Raw genomic sequence first — 17,024 nt, 5'->3', positions numbered from 1 at the left:
TAAATGTAGGAACTATTACATTTCACAGATTTCTGTGTTTGTGTTTCTTTTGGCACAGACCTATATACTTCTGTTTTTTTTATGGCCAGACCATGCCTTGCCTCCGATGTACTTGTTTGTCTCATTTTGCAGTCAATAGATGTTTTGGGGGGAAAATATTCCGAGAAGTTTGTCGTATATGGAGGTTGAAATAACAATGGGAAAGTCCCACCTTTCATCCCCCCCAACTAACCCTATCCCCCCGTCTTCCACCTAAACACCAACCCTGTATGCTACTCACCTTTGTTTTACCGTACATGTCACACACCACTGTGAATTTATTCTTCTTCTGGTTCAACTACTAACCATTTAGCCTCTGAAGAAGATCCTGCTAGGATCGAAACGTCAGGCCAACTTACTTTTACACAACCTTTTTTTTTACCGTACATATTGCACACCACTGCAAGTTTATTATTCTTCTGGTTCAACTACTCACATCTTTTACCGTACATGTCGCACACCACTGTGAATTTATTCTTCTTCTGGTTCAACTACTAACCTTTTTTTTTTACCGTACATATTGCACACCACTGCAAGTTTATTATTCTTCTGGTTCAACTACTCACATTTTTTACCGTACATGTCGCACACCACTGTGAATTTATTCTTCTTCTGGTTCAACTACTCACCTTTTTTTTACCGTACATGTCGCACACCACTGTGAATTTATTCTTCTTCTGGATCATCTACTCACCTTTTTTTTTTACCTTACATGTCGCACACCACTGTGAATTTATTCTTCTTCTGGTTCAACTACTCACCTTTGTTTTACCGTACATGTCGCACACCACTGTGAATTTATTCTTCTTCTGGTTCAACTACTTACCTTTGTTTTACCGTACATGTCGCACACCACTGTGAATTTATTCTTCTTCTGGTTCAACTACTCACCTTTTTTTAACCGTACATGTCGAACACCACTGTGAATTTATTCTTCTTCTGGTTTAACTATTCACCTTTGTTCTGGTTCAACTACTCACCTTTTTGTTACCGTACATGTCGCATACCACTGTGAATTTATGCTTCTTCTGGTTTAACTACTCACCTTTGTTTTACCGTACATGTCGCACACCACTGTGAATTTATGCTTCTTCTGGTTCAACTACTCACCTTTTATTTACCGTACATGTCGCACACCACTGTAAATTTATTCTTCTTCTGGTTCAACTACTCACCTTTTTTTTTACCGTACATGTCGCACACCACTGTGAATTTATTCGTCTTCTGGTTCAACTACTAACCTTTCATTTACCGTACATGTTCCACACCACTGTGAATTTATTCTTCTTCTGGTTCAACTACTCACCTTTTTTTTACCGTACATGTCGCACACCACTGTGAATTTATTCGTCTTCTGGTTCAACTACTAACCTTTCATTTACCGTACATGTTCCACACCACTGTGAATTTATTCTTCTTCTGGTTCAACTACTCACCTTTTTTTTACCGTACATGTTGCACACCACAGTGAATTTATTCTTCTTCTGGTTCAACTACTCACCTTTTTTTTACCGTACATGTCGCACACCACAGTGAATTTATTCTTCTTCTGGTTCAACTACTCACCTTTTTTTTACCGTACATGTCGCACACCAGTGAATTTATGCTTCAGTTGGTTCAACTTCTAACATTTTTTTTTACCGTACATGTCAAATACCACAGTGAATTTACGTTTCTTTTGGTTCAACTACTCACCTTTTTTTTACCGTACATGTCGCACACCAGTGAATTTATGCTTCAGTTGGTTCAACTTCTAACATTTTTTTTTACCGTACATGTCAAATACCACAGTGAATTTACGTTTCTTTTGGTTCAACTACTCACCTTTTTTTTACCGTACATGTCGCACACCACTGTGAATTTATTCTTAGTCTGGTCGTCTCCTTTCACAAGCTCCACGTCGCAATCCAGCCAGTGTCGTTTCCGATCTTCGGATTGCCACTGAATTTTACCTTTCTTGATCCAAGGTGTCTGTCAAATATTAAAACATATATGCTACAATTGTGCACATCTTTCTCACTATGACCTACAGTAGTTACAGCCTACTGAAGATACTTCAATAGGAAACACACTGGTGGCAGAAGCTACTATTAACATGAAATTAACAGCAAAATGTAAAACTAATGCTTCTGAGAGACTTAGATGAGAGGATAATTCAACTCCTTGAAAACAATGGCATTTGACAATTTTATCTTTCCTAATTTGACAAACCTCATGTCGGTATTACTTTTAACCATGATATCAAAATGGTAAAATGTTGCAACATAGCGGCATTGTGAAGAGCAGCTACCTCACCTAAATGAGGTCAACTTTAAGGCAGCTGAAATTGACATATCAGAGTTCAAAAAATACTTCCCCAAAAAGGACATTGAGCAATGCACATTTTGTTGGTGAAAATAAAAACATTCTTGGTTTAATATTTTGATAAAAAATCTTCAATAGAGTGGAAGTCCTAAATATCAAACTTAGATGCGTGACAGGCTCGACTAAACCGAAAGAGTTGCATACTCTAAGCATCAGGTGTAGTTGGCAAGCAAATCTGACATGGCGTTCGTAAGATATTAATAAATGAAATTTGCCATAGTTTTTAAGAAAAATGAAGAAACAGGTATGATGTCATAGGTGCAAACTACACAGCAAATAATTTATTTTGCTTTTCTTTTCACTTTCATATTTGATCTTTGATTTTAAGATAATGAGTCCAAATGCACCTACGGGGATGTGAAGTTAAACAATATATCTATAACCCTTATTCAACTGCATACATACTCTGATGTAGATTATTGGATGTAAATTTTGAAGAAGAAAAAAGAAAAAAAAGAGAGAAAAAGAAAATATTGAGTTTGCTTCTATGAGGTCATACTTGTACCTATTTGCTTCAGGATCATGTGTGGTACAAAATCTTTGTCAAATCTTGTGTTCTGATAACAAACACAGCATATTATAGGCAAATTTCACCACCAGGATGCATAAAATATGTCCCTCTTTCACTTTGGATTTTTCACAACCTCTTAATACTTTCACTGATTTTTCAAGGAACAGAACACTGTCAATTCTTTGCTACCCTGAAATAAGAGTCATGAAAAGTGATGGTGAAGTGCGTAGGGAGGGCAGCATACCGTGTCGACCGAGGAGAGGTAGTGACTAAATGCATCTGTTTCCAGACTTCGTCTTGCTTTCAGGGACTTTAAAAGTTGGCCCCTCCATGCACCTTCTTGCAGCTTATGCTTGAAACTAGCTTGACTTATAACACCTACAAGTGAAAACCAAACATTTTTTTGTAATGGTTAAAAAGGAAATTTTTGAAATTGCTCAAAATCAAACAAAAGCAATAAGATTCAATATAAAACAAAGGAGGATATCATTACGAATGACTAAAGATTGACTACAGATGACTACATATGATGTGATGAATATGTACGTCGAAAGGAGAACCATGGAGAATGGTGACTGTAGATGACTACTGATGACTATGGAATGACGATGACTATGGCTGTGACTACGAATGACTACGGTATAGAATGATTATGGAAGATTATCTATGATGATAAGACAACAATCTAATGTCGAAAGGGGAACCATGGAGAATGATAACTGTAGATGACTTCTGATGACTATGAATTGAATGAAGATGACTATGGGTGTGACTGCGCATGACTACAGATGAATACATATGATGTCATGAATATGTACGTTGAAAGGAGAACCATTAAGAATGATGACTGTAGATGACTATTGATGACTATGGAATGAATGAAGATGATTATGTGTGTGACTTCCAATGACTACAGATTGACTACAGATGACTAGATATGATGTGATGAATATGTACGTTGAAAGGAGAATCATGGAGAATGATGACTGTAGATTACTCCTGATGACTATGGAAACATGATTATGGGTGTGACTTCCAATGACTACAGAATGATTATGGAAGATTATCTATGATGATAGATAACTATCTAACGCCGGAAGGAGAACCGTGGAGAATGATGACTGTAGATTACTCCTGATGAATATGGAAACATGATTATGGGTGTGACTACGAATGACTACAGAATGATTATGGAAGATTATCTATGATGATAAGATAACTATCTACGTCGGAAGGAGAATCATGGAGAATGATGACTGTAGATGACTACTAATGAATACGGAATGAATAAATATGATTATGGGTGTGACTAAGGAATGACTACAGCATGATTCCAGGTGACTACAGATTGACTATGATATGACAATCTATGATGAAGGATGACTGTATGATGACAAGAAAACTAAGGAAGATTAAGTATATGCCAGTGTATGAGTACTATTGATGATGGAATGACTATTAATGGATAATTATGGATTACAAAGGAAGACTACGGATGATCCTGGATGAATACAGATGAGAATAGAAGACTATGGGACTGATGAAGGATGACTATCTATTATGAAGGAAGACTACGGATGGTTAAAGAATGACTACAGATGAGAATAGAAGACTATGGGATTGATGAAGGATGACTATCTATTATGAAGGAAGACTGCAGATGGTTGTGGATGACTACAGATGAGAATAGAAAACTATGGGATTGATGAAGGATGACTATCTAATATGAAGGAAGACTACAGATGGTTAAAGAATGACTACAGATGAGAATAGAAGACTATGGGATTGATGAAGGATGACTATCTATTATGAAGGAAGACTGCAGATGGTCCTGGATGACTACAGATGAGAATAGAAAACTATGGGATTGATGAAGGATGACTATATATTATGATATTATGAAGGAAGAATACAGATGGTCCTGGATGACTACAGATGAGAATAGAAGACTATGGGATTGATGAAGGATGACTATCTATTATGAAGGAAGACTACAGATGGTCCTGGATGACTACAGATGAGAATAGAAAACTATGGGATTGATGAAGGATGACTATCTATTATGATATTATGAAGGAAGAATACAGATGGTTAAGGATGACTACAGATGAGAAGACTATGGGATTGATGAAGGATTACCATCTTTATGAAGGAAGACTGCAGATGGTTCTGGAACTTCTGGGTGACTACAGATGAGAATAGAAGACTATGGGATTGATGAGGATGACCATCATTATGAATGAAGACTACAGATGGTTAAGAATGACTACAGATGAGAATGCATGACTATGGGGTTGACAAAGGGATGACTTATGTATGATTACAGAAAGCTTTGAGGAGTGAACTATGACTATAAAAGTGATTAGTTATAACTAATAGGAAAAACATGAGGATGACTACAGAAATTAAGATGACTAATAACGACTAATGCAACGATTAAATACGATTTACCTTGCATATATTTATAACAAATCAGATGATTGCATAATTTGTTCTTTAGTTCTCTCTAACATAACTTAGTCCAATGTGTGCATCATAAAAAGAACCAACCTGGGAGATATTACTCACCCTGCTTGAACCACTTTGGCAGTGAAGTTGGCTTTACCCAACAGCTCCCCCCACAGACCCACACCCACAACATGTTAGCATTATCATCATCGTCGTCATCGTCATCAAATGTTCCTCTTCTGTAGCTCATATCTCCCCAGTCCTTCTCCACTAAGACATAATGCTCACTTGCAAACGATACCATCGAAGTGTTTTTACCACTGTTGTTTATCGAGCCAATGGGAGCCGCCAGCAAATCTGAAAAGCTCTTTGTGTCCCGAGGCGGCACGCAGAACGAACCGTTGTGCCGAGTTGCGCCCGAGAATGAGTTTGAGGGTTGCCTTTTCAACGTGTCCCTTTCAAAATGATCAAAGATGGCATCATCCGGTAAATTTATGTCCGTTGACTCGGACGTATCCGAGGAGTGATCTTGCAGTTCGGAAGACTCGTCGACTTCGAAGCTCAGAGGCTTGTCGACTTCGAAGCTCCGGCACCAATCGATAGAATTTTCCCTGCTATAAAAGAGGTTTGACTCGTTATCGCCACAAGTGTTCAGAAGATCAGTCTGCGTTTCTTTGCTTTGAAAAGTAGCGCAGCTGTGACCCTCTTCAGAGTCGGAATCGTCGCTCGAGTCAGTGTCCGCAAAGTTGACGATCTCGTCGCTGTAGTCGGACGTCCAGCTGACTTGCCTCTGCAATGTAGCGTAAGATTTTATGTGTTGGTCTACCTGCCCGGCAGCTGTCGCTGCTGCTGCTACCTCTGTTGGAACCTCCTCCTCCTCGGTGCTCTCGCCGGATGACCCGCTCGACTCCTCACACCGCTCCGTCCTGGGAACATCGGCGAGAGAATGCCGCCTCCGACTCGCTCCACCGGTACGATCATCCGACAGTAAGATATCACAGCTTTGAGAGACGGACCGATTCAACAACAAGGGGATGTTGGCAGGTTTCCTCGGCGGTAAGGAATCGTTCTTGTCCACCTCGTCGAGGTCAAAAGTTGAAATACCCGTGTAGCTCCCGCACAGACGCCCCATGCTAAGAGCGTCGCCGCTACTGACGCTGTCAGAGGGATCCATGTCCTCTGTCTGGCAGGCGAGATGCCGAAACTGTCTGTCTCCCGAACGAAACGTGGACTCGGCTGAAATGTCCCGGTCTCCCGGCAGTTTCACGGGACTCAGGAGCGACGGGTAGCTACTGGTCTGGGACATGTATCCGGGACTGAATGGGAAGTTTAATGAATAGCTGCTCTGCGGGGAAAAGATGTCGCTGGACGATATGCTATGCGTGTCCGTGAAGTTGAGGGTGTCCTGGCTACCTGCCAATGTGCTTCGTTTCTCGGTCACGTTGATGAGTTTCCAGGAACGACCGCTGAGCTCTTCGTACGTCACTGCGCCTCTCATGAAAAGTCTGTGGTCCTCAAAGCTTATCGCCCAGACCTGCAGAATGATGAATATATCAAGATGGGTTTATAGGGTCTCAGCCGCCCCCCCCCCCCCAAAAAATATAGCCTGTAGTAGTTCTTCCAGTGATTGACAAGTTCAGTTAAATCTACTGTGGCATTTTTCTTTTTTTTTAAAGTAGAATTTTCAATGTTGACACTTACAAAAAGTTAAGACTGCTTTCCATTTAAACATTAACAGTTCTTATTCCAGTGATCAATGACATTTTCCAAGAATATTCATTTATAAAAAAAAGGCACCAAATAATTACTTGAAACTTCCATGCGTTGATCGAGAATAAACACCAGCAAGGAATCAAGCCTTCTCCTATTGATAAGTAATCAGTTGAATTATTTACAAAGCAGACAATGCATACACCAATTCCTGACTTTGCTTCCCAAGATAAAAGACAACAGTTCCCCAGCCTCCCCCCACCCCCACCCCCTCAGCCCACAGCTACCACTCTCACACACTGAGGGTGGTGAAGGTACCTATTTGAAATGCCCGCAGTAAAGTTGTGGTGGATTTAAGTTGTCTTTTATGAACCAGGGTAAGAGCCCTATTTTACCATCTCTCAAAAGTTTTACTTACCTGGTCATTAGGACCTATGGTAAGATGCGACATTCGCCCAGGCATCTGGATCCAATGAGAACCAGTGAGGGCGCTTCGATCCGTAATGGACAGCATTAAATCAAAGCCTTTTCTGATCCAGACCTGGGAATGATATATGCACAAGCAGCAGAAGTGGTCAACATTAAAAAATTTGCAATAAATGAGAAAATGGATAAATGTGCCAGAGAAATATCCCAAGATCTCATTTTTTTTATAGTAAATAAAGCTATTCATGGATTTAAACATTGTAAAATTTGGAAGTATAAAACAATGGAATTATGGTATTAATAAAGTGGTTGTAATCTCACATTTTGCTTGTTTGTTTTTAGTTCCTTGAGAGCAGCTTTCTGAATTGAAATCTTCAAATTTCCAGTTATTTACCACAGGTACACACTAATTCCATAAAGTATTGTTGATATAGCCCATCAGTTGAGGCAGCCCCCGATAGGTTAATATTTTCTCAACAAGTTTACATTAATTTGAGAATTATAAATGATTCTACAAAAAATTGTAATCCAGACACTTTTCACATAATAGAACTTAGCAACAATTCAAATAATGATAAAACTTTTTAATTTATAATTCCAAAAGTGATTGTCACAGATGGTTTGTATCTCACAATATTTAAAAAAAAATTTCGAAGGTATCTTGAGTCATTCAATGATTTTTCTTCAATGGGTACTGCGATGTTAAACTCACCGTGCCATCTTTAGTGCGTCCCCACACTGCATTCATTCCCATGGACACTTGAGACAGTAATTGACGTTCGGGTGGGTCTACCACTTCCCAACCCAGACCTACAAATGGAAGAGAAAGAACATAGAGAAATTATGCCAAATGTAACAACCAACATGCAAATGAAGAAAATAATAAATAAATGATAAAATATAAATAAAAATATATATATATATATATATATAAATAAAAATATTACAAATGTAGATAAAAAATAATCATAAATAATAAATAATAAATTCATAAACAAATAAATTTATAAATAAATAAATAATAATAATACAACACGTAAATTAAGAAAATAATAAAAAAACAGCACTTCAGAGTACAAAGAAAGCCACGACAGGAATTTAATCAAGGGACTAATGATGTAAAATAACAACTGAATAAAACAGAGCATTCTTACATTTAGCAAAGGATATGAACCAGGAGGGTTACAATCTTTCCATAGAAGAATGCAGAGGGTAAATACCCCTGACTAAGTGGCCTTACAATGTTCATGGGAAAAATCACTTCTTATTTGGCCTAGGCTTTCAGCTATTATGGGAACATACCAGTACTTACTTTGTGAAACATGTGACAAAAAATTGAGCTATTTTCCAAACAGTGTTAAGAGGGGCCTGATATAAAGTACAGATGTAATATCTAAAGAGTTTGAAGCCCCATGCCCCCAAAGCTTGGAAATCAAGATCTTTTCCTGTAACACTTTGTACGACTTCACTCAATAACGATCATTTCCGGCTCAAATCACAAATTTTATTTTACGACTTTATATGCTGCTTTTATGGCATATTGCATAATCCAATCCATTCCTTTAAAGCTGGGGTGGGCAACCTACAGCACGCAGGCCACATGCGTCCCGCCAGTGACTTTTTTGCGGTCCGTGAGATGTCTCAAGAAAAAGAAAAAAATATCAATCTATTTTACATCATCACAAAAAAACGAGCTAGCTGCTTAGAATTATCGGCACCAATGATGCTGTCAGGTAGGCCTATTATCCCTATTAATTATCAACTGTTCTGTATTGACATTATGTTTTTGTGAATACAGATTAAGTACACACACCTATTGCTTGAAAGTCCTCGGAATCAAAGGTTTGAAATCAACAGCAGGTTGTTAGTTAGGTGCGGCCCAGTCAATTTTTCACTCCTTATATCTGGCCCATTTGTTCAAAAAGGTTGCCTACCCCTGCTTTAAAGTATTGATTAACCAACAGTTTACACTTCAACTGTTAATTCCACAATTCCTAATTCTTAATATCAAAAGAAGAAAAAAAAACCTGTGACATAACACTTTATATTAAAAGTTTCTTTTTATCTATTTCCTTTCTTTTTCTTCTTTTTGCACAAAACCACAAAAAAAAGGCTTACCTAAGGGATACTCCCTGGATACCTGTGTCCTGACTAGTCCTGTTCCTTCATGAGTGACTGCCCAGACGATACCTGTGGGACTTACGGACACCTGTAGGATAGCCACCTTAGGAGGTAGGGATACCTCCCGCCATCCCAACCCTTCTGGATGTTTGTGATTTATTCCTACCCGGCAAAAAATCTTGAAAGAAAAAACAAGATTCAATTTCTTCATGTAAGTTGAAAGAATAAAGCCTGTCAGGATGACAAAATAACTCAAAGACCAGAATGAAAACATTAGGATATGGACACTTCTGTTACAAACATAACACTCAGCCTGCCTCCTCATTAATATGCATGCTATCAATTGCAAGACACATCAGCATGTTTATGTGGTCTATCAATATCACCATACCAAGTTTGAAGAAACTCAAACTTGTGGTTGCCAAGTATATTGCAATTTGAAGATTTTGAAGTTTGACCCCTGTGACCACATTAACATTCATGTACCAGGGAGTTTGTCAACTCATTATGGACCACCCACCCAACAAGTATGGCATTGATGAAACATTCGCTTAAGTTATCGTGCATACAAACTACCTGTCATGTGCCACAAACATACACACACACACACACACACCGACCTGACTACAAAGGTTCCTCTGCTTTCAGCAAGGAACCAATGAGTGATGTCATCTCTTGGCATGTCAAATGTCAATGCAAAATTGCAAATATAATAATTAATAGTTGGATTCACATGTTAAGAAGTTCTGTGTTGAGGCAATCAGAAGTTACCATCGTGTCATTATAGAACATCACTATTCCTGGGTGCAAATGTAAAAGATTTTAGTATCAAAGTGTCCCTATAAAATAACCAGATGACTACCACATACACAACGTAAGTTGCTGTTTCTATATAATTCTTCCACCCCCCTCTCCTTCCCTCCACACCGTCTTTCTTGACCTGCCCCTGGCTTGGGACAGACTTCTTTATCTCCAGTGTTTCCCTGTGTCAAGTTTACTGCTCCATCTCATTCCCCCACCCCTCAACTCCCCACTTCTTACTTAAGCATTCCAATCTAGAGTAATGACCTACCTTCCCATTTGAGGTGACCACCCACATGGACATGTAACCAGCTGGCTGAGCCGGGAGAGCGTAACCCCCAGCAGCGACGTCTATCAGGGGTGGATCCAAGTGATTTGGGTACACCCCTGGCACCTGAGGAGAGGCATAGATAGAGGATGAAAATAGTTAATAGACGAAGCGACTCATCCCAGTGAATTGGGTGCAGCCTGTGACACCCAAAGAGTGGTAGAGATAGACTAAGACATGTCAATGGATGAGGGCGCACACGTTAAATGTGAGTTACAGTAGGTGAAAGTCTGAAACCTGAGAAGCAGCACAGATAATTAAAGACAATTAAAGACAATGAAAGGCCAATCAGGGAAGATATGTGGGTGGTACAAGTACTCTTGAGGCCAGACGCCTGTTGACAGATAAAGAGTTTAAAAGATGAATAAAAGAACGGATAAAAGAATTCTAATAAAGAATGAAGCCCTCATATTGAGTCCATATGGAAGAAAAAAAGTTCAACTGAGTGCGTAGCATGTAATTTACTTAAAACATAATTTTGTTTAACAATCTGGACTCAACCTAACAAATGTACCTCGACTCTTCCAAAGCATTCTTTGATTTGCAATTAGAGTGGTTTTCATGATAGGTTCTGACAATCATATTTCATAGTCCGATTCGCTGAATGAAGATTATCAAGATAACTGTAGTTCAAGATTCTCATTTTTGAGTTCTGAGATTTAGTTCAATCCATTGTCTAATGTAGACAATATTCCTACATAGTATTAACCACATTGTGAAATGAAAAATAGGAAAACTTGAAGAATTTCAAAACCATTTTGCTCCACTTTGGTCACGACTTTAATTAGGTATGAACATTCAGAAAGGTCAATTAAAGAAGAAAACAAATTTGAACCAATGCTTCTTTATCTTTTTCAGTCTTATCAATTCTAAAGGAAATCTCTTAAAGCACCTGATACTCCACTACAATTTTTCTCAGTTACATGGGTATAGTACAAATGCTTAGCATTTTCCTCCCACACAATCGTGACCAGAACAACATGTTAGGCTGTTTCATGAAACATATAAAAAGACTATTTTTTTTTTTTATGTCTGTAAGTCTACAAGACAAAATTTCACCGATCAATACGAACATTACGTTGTCGTCGCATACCTTTGCCCAGACCTCTGTTGCCGTATACCTTCGGTATCTGATCCATTTCCTCCTCCTGATACAAGAGTTCCAGTGTTTCTCAGGATGATATCTGTCATGATGATTAAACTTTACTGCATATTGCCAACCCTGACGAAGAAGGACATAAAATTACAACCTCTGTCGATTGTTCATTTGCAGAATTTTATATATATGATGCCAATATGTTTAATATAAACCAAACCTACCAAGCAAAACAAGATTGTCATCAATTGATTTAACTATGGGACACCTTTTAAGACATCTTACAAAATCGGTGTTTACTTAGGAAGTAAAGAATTAATGGCAGCATTTACTAATAAACCTTCGTCATCTTAGAAGTCATCACATCAAAGCACACTAAAGATATATTTGAAATATTTTCAAAACCAGTTACCAAGACATGTATAATTCTTACCCCTCCAGCAGTTTCTCCTTTGAAGTTGGACTCAAACCTCCACTCACTCTCCCATTGCCAATGTTCATTGGGCAACTTGATCTCTCTAGGTCGAGGTAGTTTACGGGCTCCCTTTTCGTCACTGAAAGGGGGAGGATCTGTGAAGAACAGTGCTTTCTCTGAAAATCCATGGATGGGTCTCCATCTCTGAAAGGGAAAAAGTAGTTTTTTTTTATGCAAAACAGCTTAGGCATAAGAGCTGTCATATACTGAAATGTTTAACAGACTTTTTAAGTACCTGTTGAGATGGTAACTACAGTAAGTTAAACTGTCTTTGAATTGTGTGTCCATATATTGCCAGAGGTCAGGGAAAGGGCGGGGAAGGGGGATGTGGGAAGGCACCGATGGAAGCTTGACAGACAACAAAGATTCATGTATATATATACAGGGATGTGCCCACGCTGGGCGGCACTGGGCGGCCACGCCCAGCACTAAAAATTACCGCCCAGCACTGTCTTAAAAATCGTGAATCCCACCCAGCAATATTTTCATCTAAAATCCTGACATTCCTAACAATATATTTCACCAAAAAAATTTTAAAATGTAAATTGTTAGCAAAACTAGTGTAATGTGCTTAAAAAGCTACACAAATGCCAGCATTTGGCATCTGAGCACCTTCAAAAATCGAAAAAGGGGAGGGGGATACCTCCTCCACTTAGACCCCTCCCCCAGGACGGTAATCAGTATATCCGGCACTCAGGAAATCCTGGGCACATCCCTGTATATATATTTACATACATACCTGATTTTCATAGGTGAATTCCAGATATCTGATTGGCACATCAGAAGCGTACACGTAGACGTACAGGAACAAGTCGCTGCTCAAACCCCACGCAGAATGCTTCCCGGCTGTGATACGTTTGAACTCCAACGGACGTCTCTGGAAGTCATGGCTTCGTAACTGCCAGAACTGTTCACTGGTGGAGATGGTGTGTGCCTTACCCAAGCAGTCGATGGCCCAAAGAAATCCTTCTTGCATCCTCGTCAACTTTTAATTTAACGGCATGCTTCTTTCGGTTCTTTAGTTTGTCCTCACAGGGAAGCTGTAAGAGAGAATAGAATGCACATCCAGCACAAAGAGTGTGATGGGAACCAAATGATTCAGAGTATTGCACACTGTTTAATCTCAAAATAACCACTTGATCCACAGACTTATCCTGATGCATGGTTCAAATTACGGGAGGGAGTGGGGGATAAATCGGAAATTAGGATTTTGCAACAATAATATGTAGCCCATGATCAAGTCAGGTGACAACACATGGAATATTTTATACAGCAACGCATCGCCCAATGCCATGCAGTATGGGAAATGGCTATTCAAATGCACAGATATATAGCTTTTTCTTCTTCTTTTTTCACACAGGAAACAGTCCTTCAAAGCTGCTACAGTCCACAAAATTTCAACACTAAATTGTTCCCTTCAAAATAGATTTGCTTTCAGCATATACAACATAAAGTACTGCAAACTGAATGAAAGATAAACTGATCCCTTCATCAATCAGAGAATTAATCTATTAATCACCCATTATCAAGTTTCCAAGACCTACGGTACCTCAATGATCTTCAGTTTTGCACAATGGTGTTGCACAATGCTTCTTTTGTAGGGTTGTCATTTCCTGGCTGATTAGATTATAAATTCAACTAAGATTTGCAATGAGTTTTGCTTGTGTAATAAGTTCAAGAGAAACTGGTGTAGTTTTAACAAACTCTGAGATGGATAGCTACATGGGCATCAGATGAAAATGTAAATGTGAATTTAAACTGTAAATGATTCAAAGGTGGACTACCAACAGATTTTAACTGTTGTAACTAAGCTATTTGACAATGAGAGGTTGAACAAGTTCACCATTTAAATACACATAATCTACAGTATGAGCTTAATGATATAGCCACAAATACCATGGACATAATACAACTTTGCAGATCTAAATCTGACTAAATAAAACCAATTCCCCTGTTCGAAATTGACATTGTAAGCATTTTTCCACAGGCACAAGCTTACAATAGATTTCAAAAGAATTATAAACTGTATATTCTTGTCATTGTGTTTCAACTGAACAGTGTTTCCATTGTTAAAATCATTATGTAAGCTAGAACTAAGTTTATGATTTTTGTGTCATTGTAAAAACAATGAGGATCACTACAAGTATTAAGTTGTATGGTACAACATGGGGACTATTTATAAGGCCGTGGCTATTCTTACGACTAGTCGTAACAATTATTTATAAACTATTCTTACGACATCGGCGAATTCGTGCGCAGTAAAGTAAATAAAGCAACTGCGCATGTAGTAGGGGTAACCCTAAACCTAACCCTAAACCTAACCCTAACCGGAAATTATTGTTACTCCCGGTCGTAAAAATAGTACTCCTAGTCGTAAAAATAGCCACGTTAAAGCAACTGCGCATGCGTAAAAGGTAATTATTGTTACGACTAGTCGTAAGAATAGCCACTTTCTATTTATAAATCATTTGTCATATACATTATGCCAGTTTGTCTTGTTTATGATGTCCAGCAAACCATCTCACTAAATTTAACATAACAGGCAGTACAATTGCTCACTCTTCTAACAATAACAGACATTAACGATTGGGTGAACCCGATGGTAGAAAGTGCAACATGGCTAACAGTAGGCTTGCACGGTAAACCGGTTTTAGTACCGAAACCGGTTTTTTCCGACCGAATTTCGGTACTATCTTTTATTTTAAGAAAACCGAAAAACCCGGTAAAAACCGAAATTTGAATTGCAAAAACTGGAAAAAACAGAGTTTGTTGACTTTGGTTTCTCCTATTTACCGTTTTTTTTTGCAATATGAAAGTAAATTGCATTAAGAGAAAGCTTTTCTGATAGACGACATTGTCAGCTACGATCGGCACACGCCATAACCAGTGCTTGAGGGTGGATAGCTAGGCCTAACATTAGGCTATGCAGCCCTTATATGCGTGCATCAGTTAGGTGACCTTGTAGTATTGAACTGACCTTGGTGGCCAACGTTAGTAGTTGTGAGAAGTACACACTCAAATGACGAGATGCAGTTCAAAGTAAATTGTTATATCCAACGTGTTTGTCCTCCTTGTGTTGTTCTTATTATTTAACTTCAATTTATTGGTAGAGTATATGGAGAAAATCTTTTCAAACACATTGATCACAGCTCGTGTTCAAAAAATAAACGTTAAAACCTCAAAGGTACATTGCGCAATCCACAATACCATACGACATGTACAGTCGCGGGGGGGGGGGGGCTCTGTGAGTTTAACAACTAAGATGCAACAAGTAACATTACCAATCATGGGGGTGCTCTGTGTTTAACAACTAAGATGCAACAAGTAACAATCACGGGGGGGGGGGCTCTGAGTTTAACAACTAAGATGCAACAAGTAACATGAGAACAATCACAGTCCATTATTCACAAGACACACCTGGCGTCAGGCTTGAGTCAAGGAATATTAAAGGAGTAAAAATGTTGCATACATGGCTGGAAATTACAGATGTTGCTGTTGGGACAATTCTCCTTTGTACGCTAATAGATTGTATTTTCTTTGTGAGTTTCCTTTCAACATTTCTTCTTATCAGTTATCAGACAAGGCGTCTCTCAGTTTGTTTTTCGTTTACGTTGATGAACACATGTTTTCAACTTAAACGTTAACAATTTATATTCTTTGCCAACCTAATCCCCGCTTTTGCCAGCGATGTTTTTCATCTTGTACTTGAAAGTGTAGACTGTAAATTCTCTTCACTCCTTGAAGAGAATTTTTTTTACCGCCAAGATACCACCCGCGAACATGGCTAGAGCCTCGTGCAATTTGGTACATTCGACCACTTTGTCAGCCACTACTGAATATATTGGACCAATCATATTGTAAAGCATTTTTTTTTACGATCTCCAATTGGTCATAATGGGGTTTACGCTCGGCCCTCATCTCCGAAAATATAACATATAATATAATATAACATGACCGTGATATTTTACACGAATTTGAACTTCGTGAAGTACAGTTAACACAAGACAAACGATAGGTGTACGTGATGTTAAAACTTTAAGAAAAAATTTCACTAACACATTTCTTTTCGACATATTTACTTCAGTGTAGTTAACGTGGGTTATAAAATGAGAGTCATGAAGGCAGTAACATTGCTTGAATTTATTCTCCTTGTTTTTAACCCTTTACTGCAAACAAACAGAGTTGAAACCGCTGTTGGTAAAGCTTCAAAAATATGCATCTTAGCGATCGAGATTTGGATGTTTTCAATGCAATTCGGGAGGTGGAAAAAAAACCGGTTTTTGAGCCAGATTCGGTTTTTTGCTAGAGAAAAACCGGTTGTAAGTTTTCACGAAACCGTGCAAGCTTAGCTAACAGTAGACATATAAGTTTATAACCAATACGTAATTGTAGAAATTGCTATGAAAAGTGCAATTTATGCAACCAGATATATAGGCTGCCTTCCATCAAGTTGGATGTATTATTTAATCGATGGAAAATAAATATCATAATTCATTATTACATAGCCATACAGTAATATTATAATATGCCACCAAATTTGTTTTTGCATAGGTACAGTCAACTGAGTTTAGACTACTGAGTAATCCAAGTCAATCTAACTTAGTAGTGTTACTAGGCCTAGGCTAATTCTATTCTAATCTAAGGCATAGGCTAGGTCACCAATACTCAATAGCCTTCAACAGTAAATAGCAGCATCAAGGCTGGA

General features: G+C 38.4%; 1 protein-coding gene across 5 annotated transcripts in view; it reads right to left on the bottom strand.

The window, feature by feature from the left end:
- LOC139959605 (tectonin beta-propeller repeat-containing protein 1-like) overlaps positions 1-17,024 on the bottom strand; it is a 35,848-nt gene that overhangs the window by 18,399 nt on the left and 425 nt on the right. For all 5 annotated transcript variants that reach the window (XM_071957336.1, XM_071957338.1, XM_071957339.1 and 2 more), the window contains exons 2-11: positions 13,059-13,359; positions 12,278-12,463; positions 11,842-11,970; positions 10,692-10,814; positions 9,617-9,797; positions 8,211-8,308; positions 7,491-7,613; positions 5,483-6,896; positions 3,159-3,292; positions 1,864-2,010 (exon numbers count right to left, since the gene is read on the bottom strand). In XM_071957336.1, coding sequence (XP_071813437.1) covers positions 1,864-2,010; positions 3,159-3,292; positions 5,483-6,896; positions 7,491-7,613; positions 8,211-8,308; positions 9,617-9,797; positions 10,692-10,814; positions 11,842-11,970; positions 12,278-12,463; positions 13,059-13,295 — 2,772 coding nt within the window. In that variant the 5' untranslated portion in view covers positions 13,296-13,359. The remainder of the gene's footprint in view (positions 1-1,863; positions 2,011-3,158; positions 3,293-5,482; positions 6,897-7,490; positions 7,614-8,210; positions 8,309-9,616; positions 9,798-10,691; positions 10,815-11,841; positions 11,971-12,277; positions 12,464-13,058; positions 13,360-17,024) is intronic.

This window comes from Apostichopus japonicus, chromosome 19 (genome assembly GCF_037975245.1).
Source record: "Apostichopus japonicus isolate 1M-3 chromosome 19, ASM3797524v1, whole genome shotgun sequence".
Lineage (NCBI taxonomy): Eukaryota > Metazoa > Echinodermata > Holothuroidea > Aspidochirotida > Stichopodidae > Apostichopus > Apostichopus japonicus.
The sequence above is the reverse complement of the archived record's forward strand: the minus strand, read 5'-3'. Positions and strand labels throughout refer to the sequence as shown.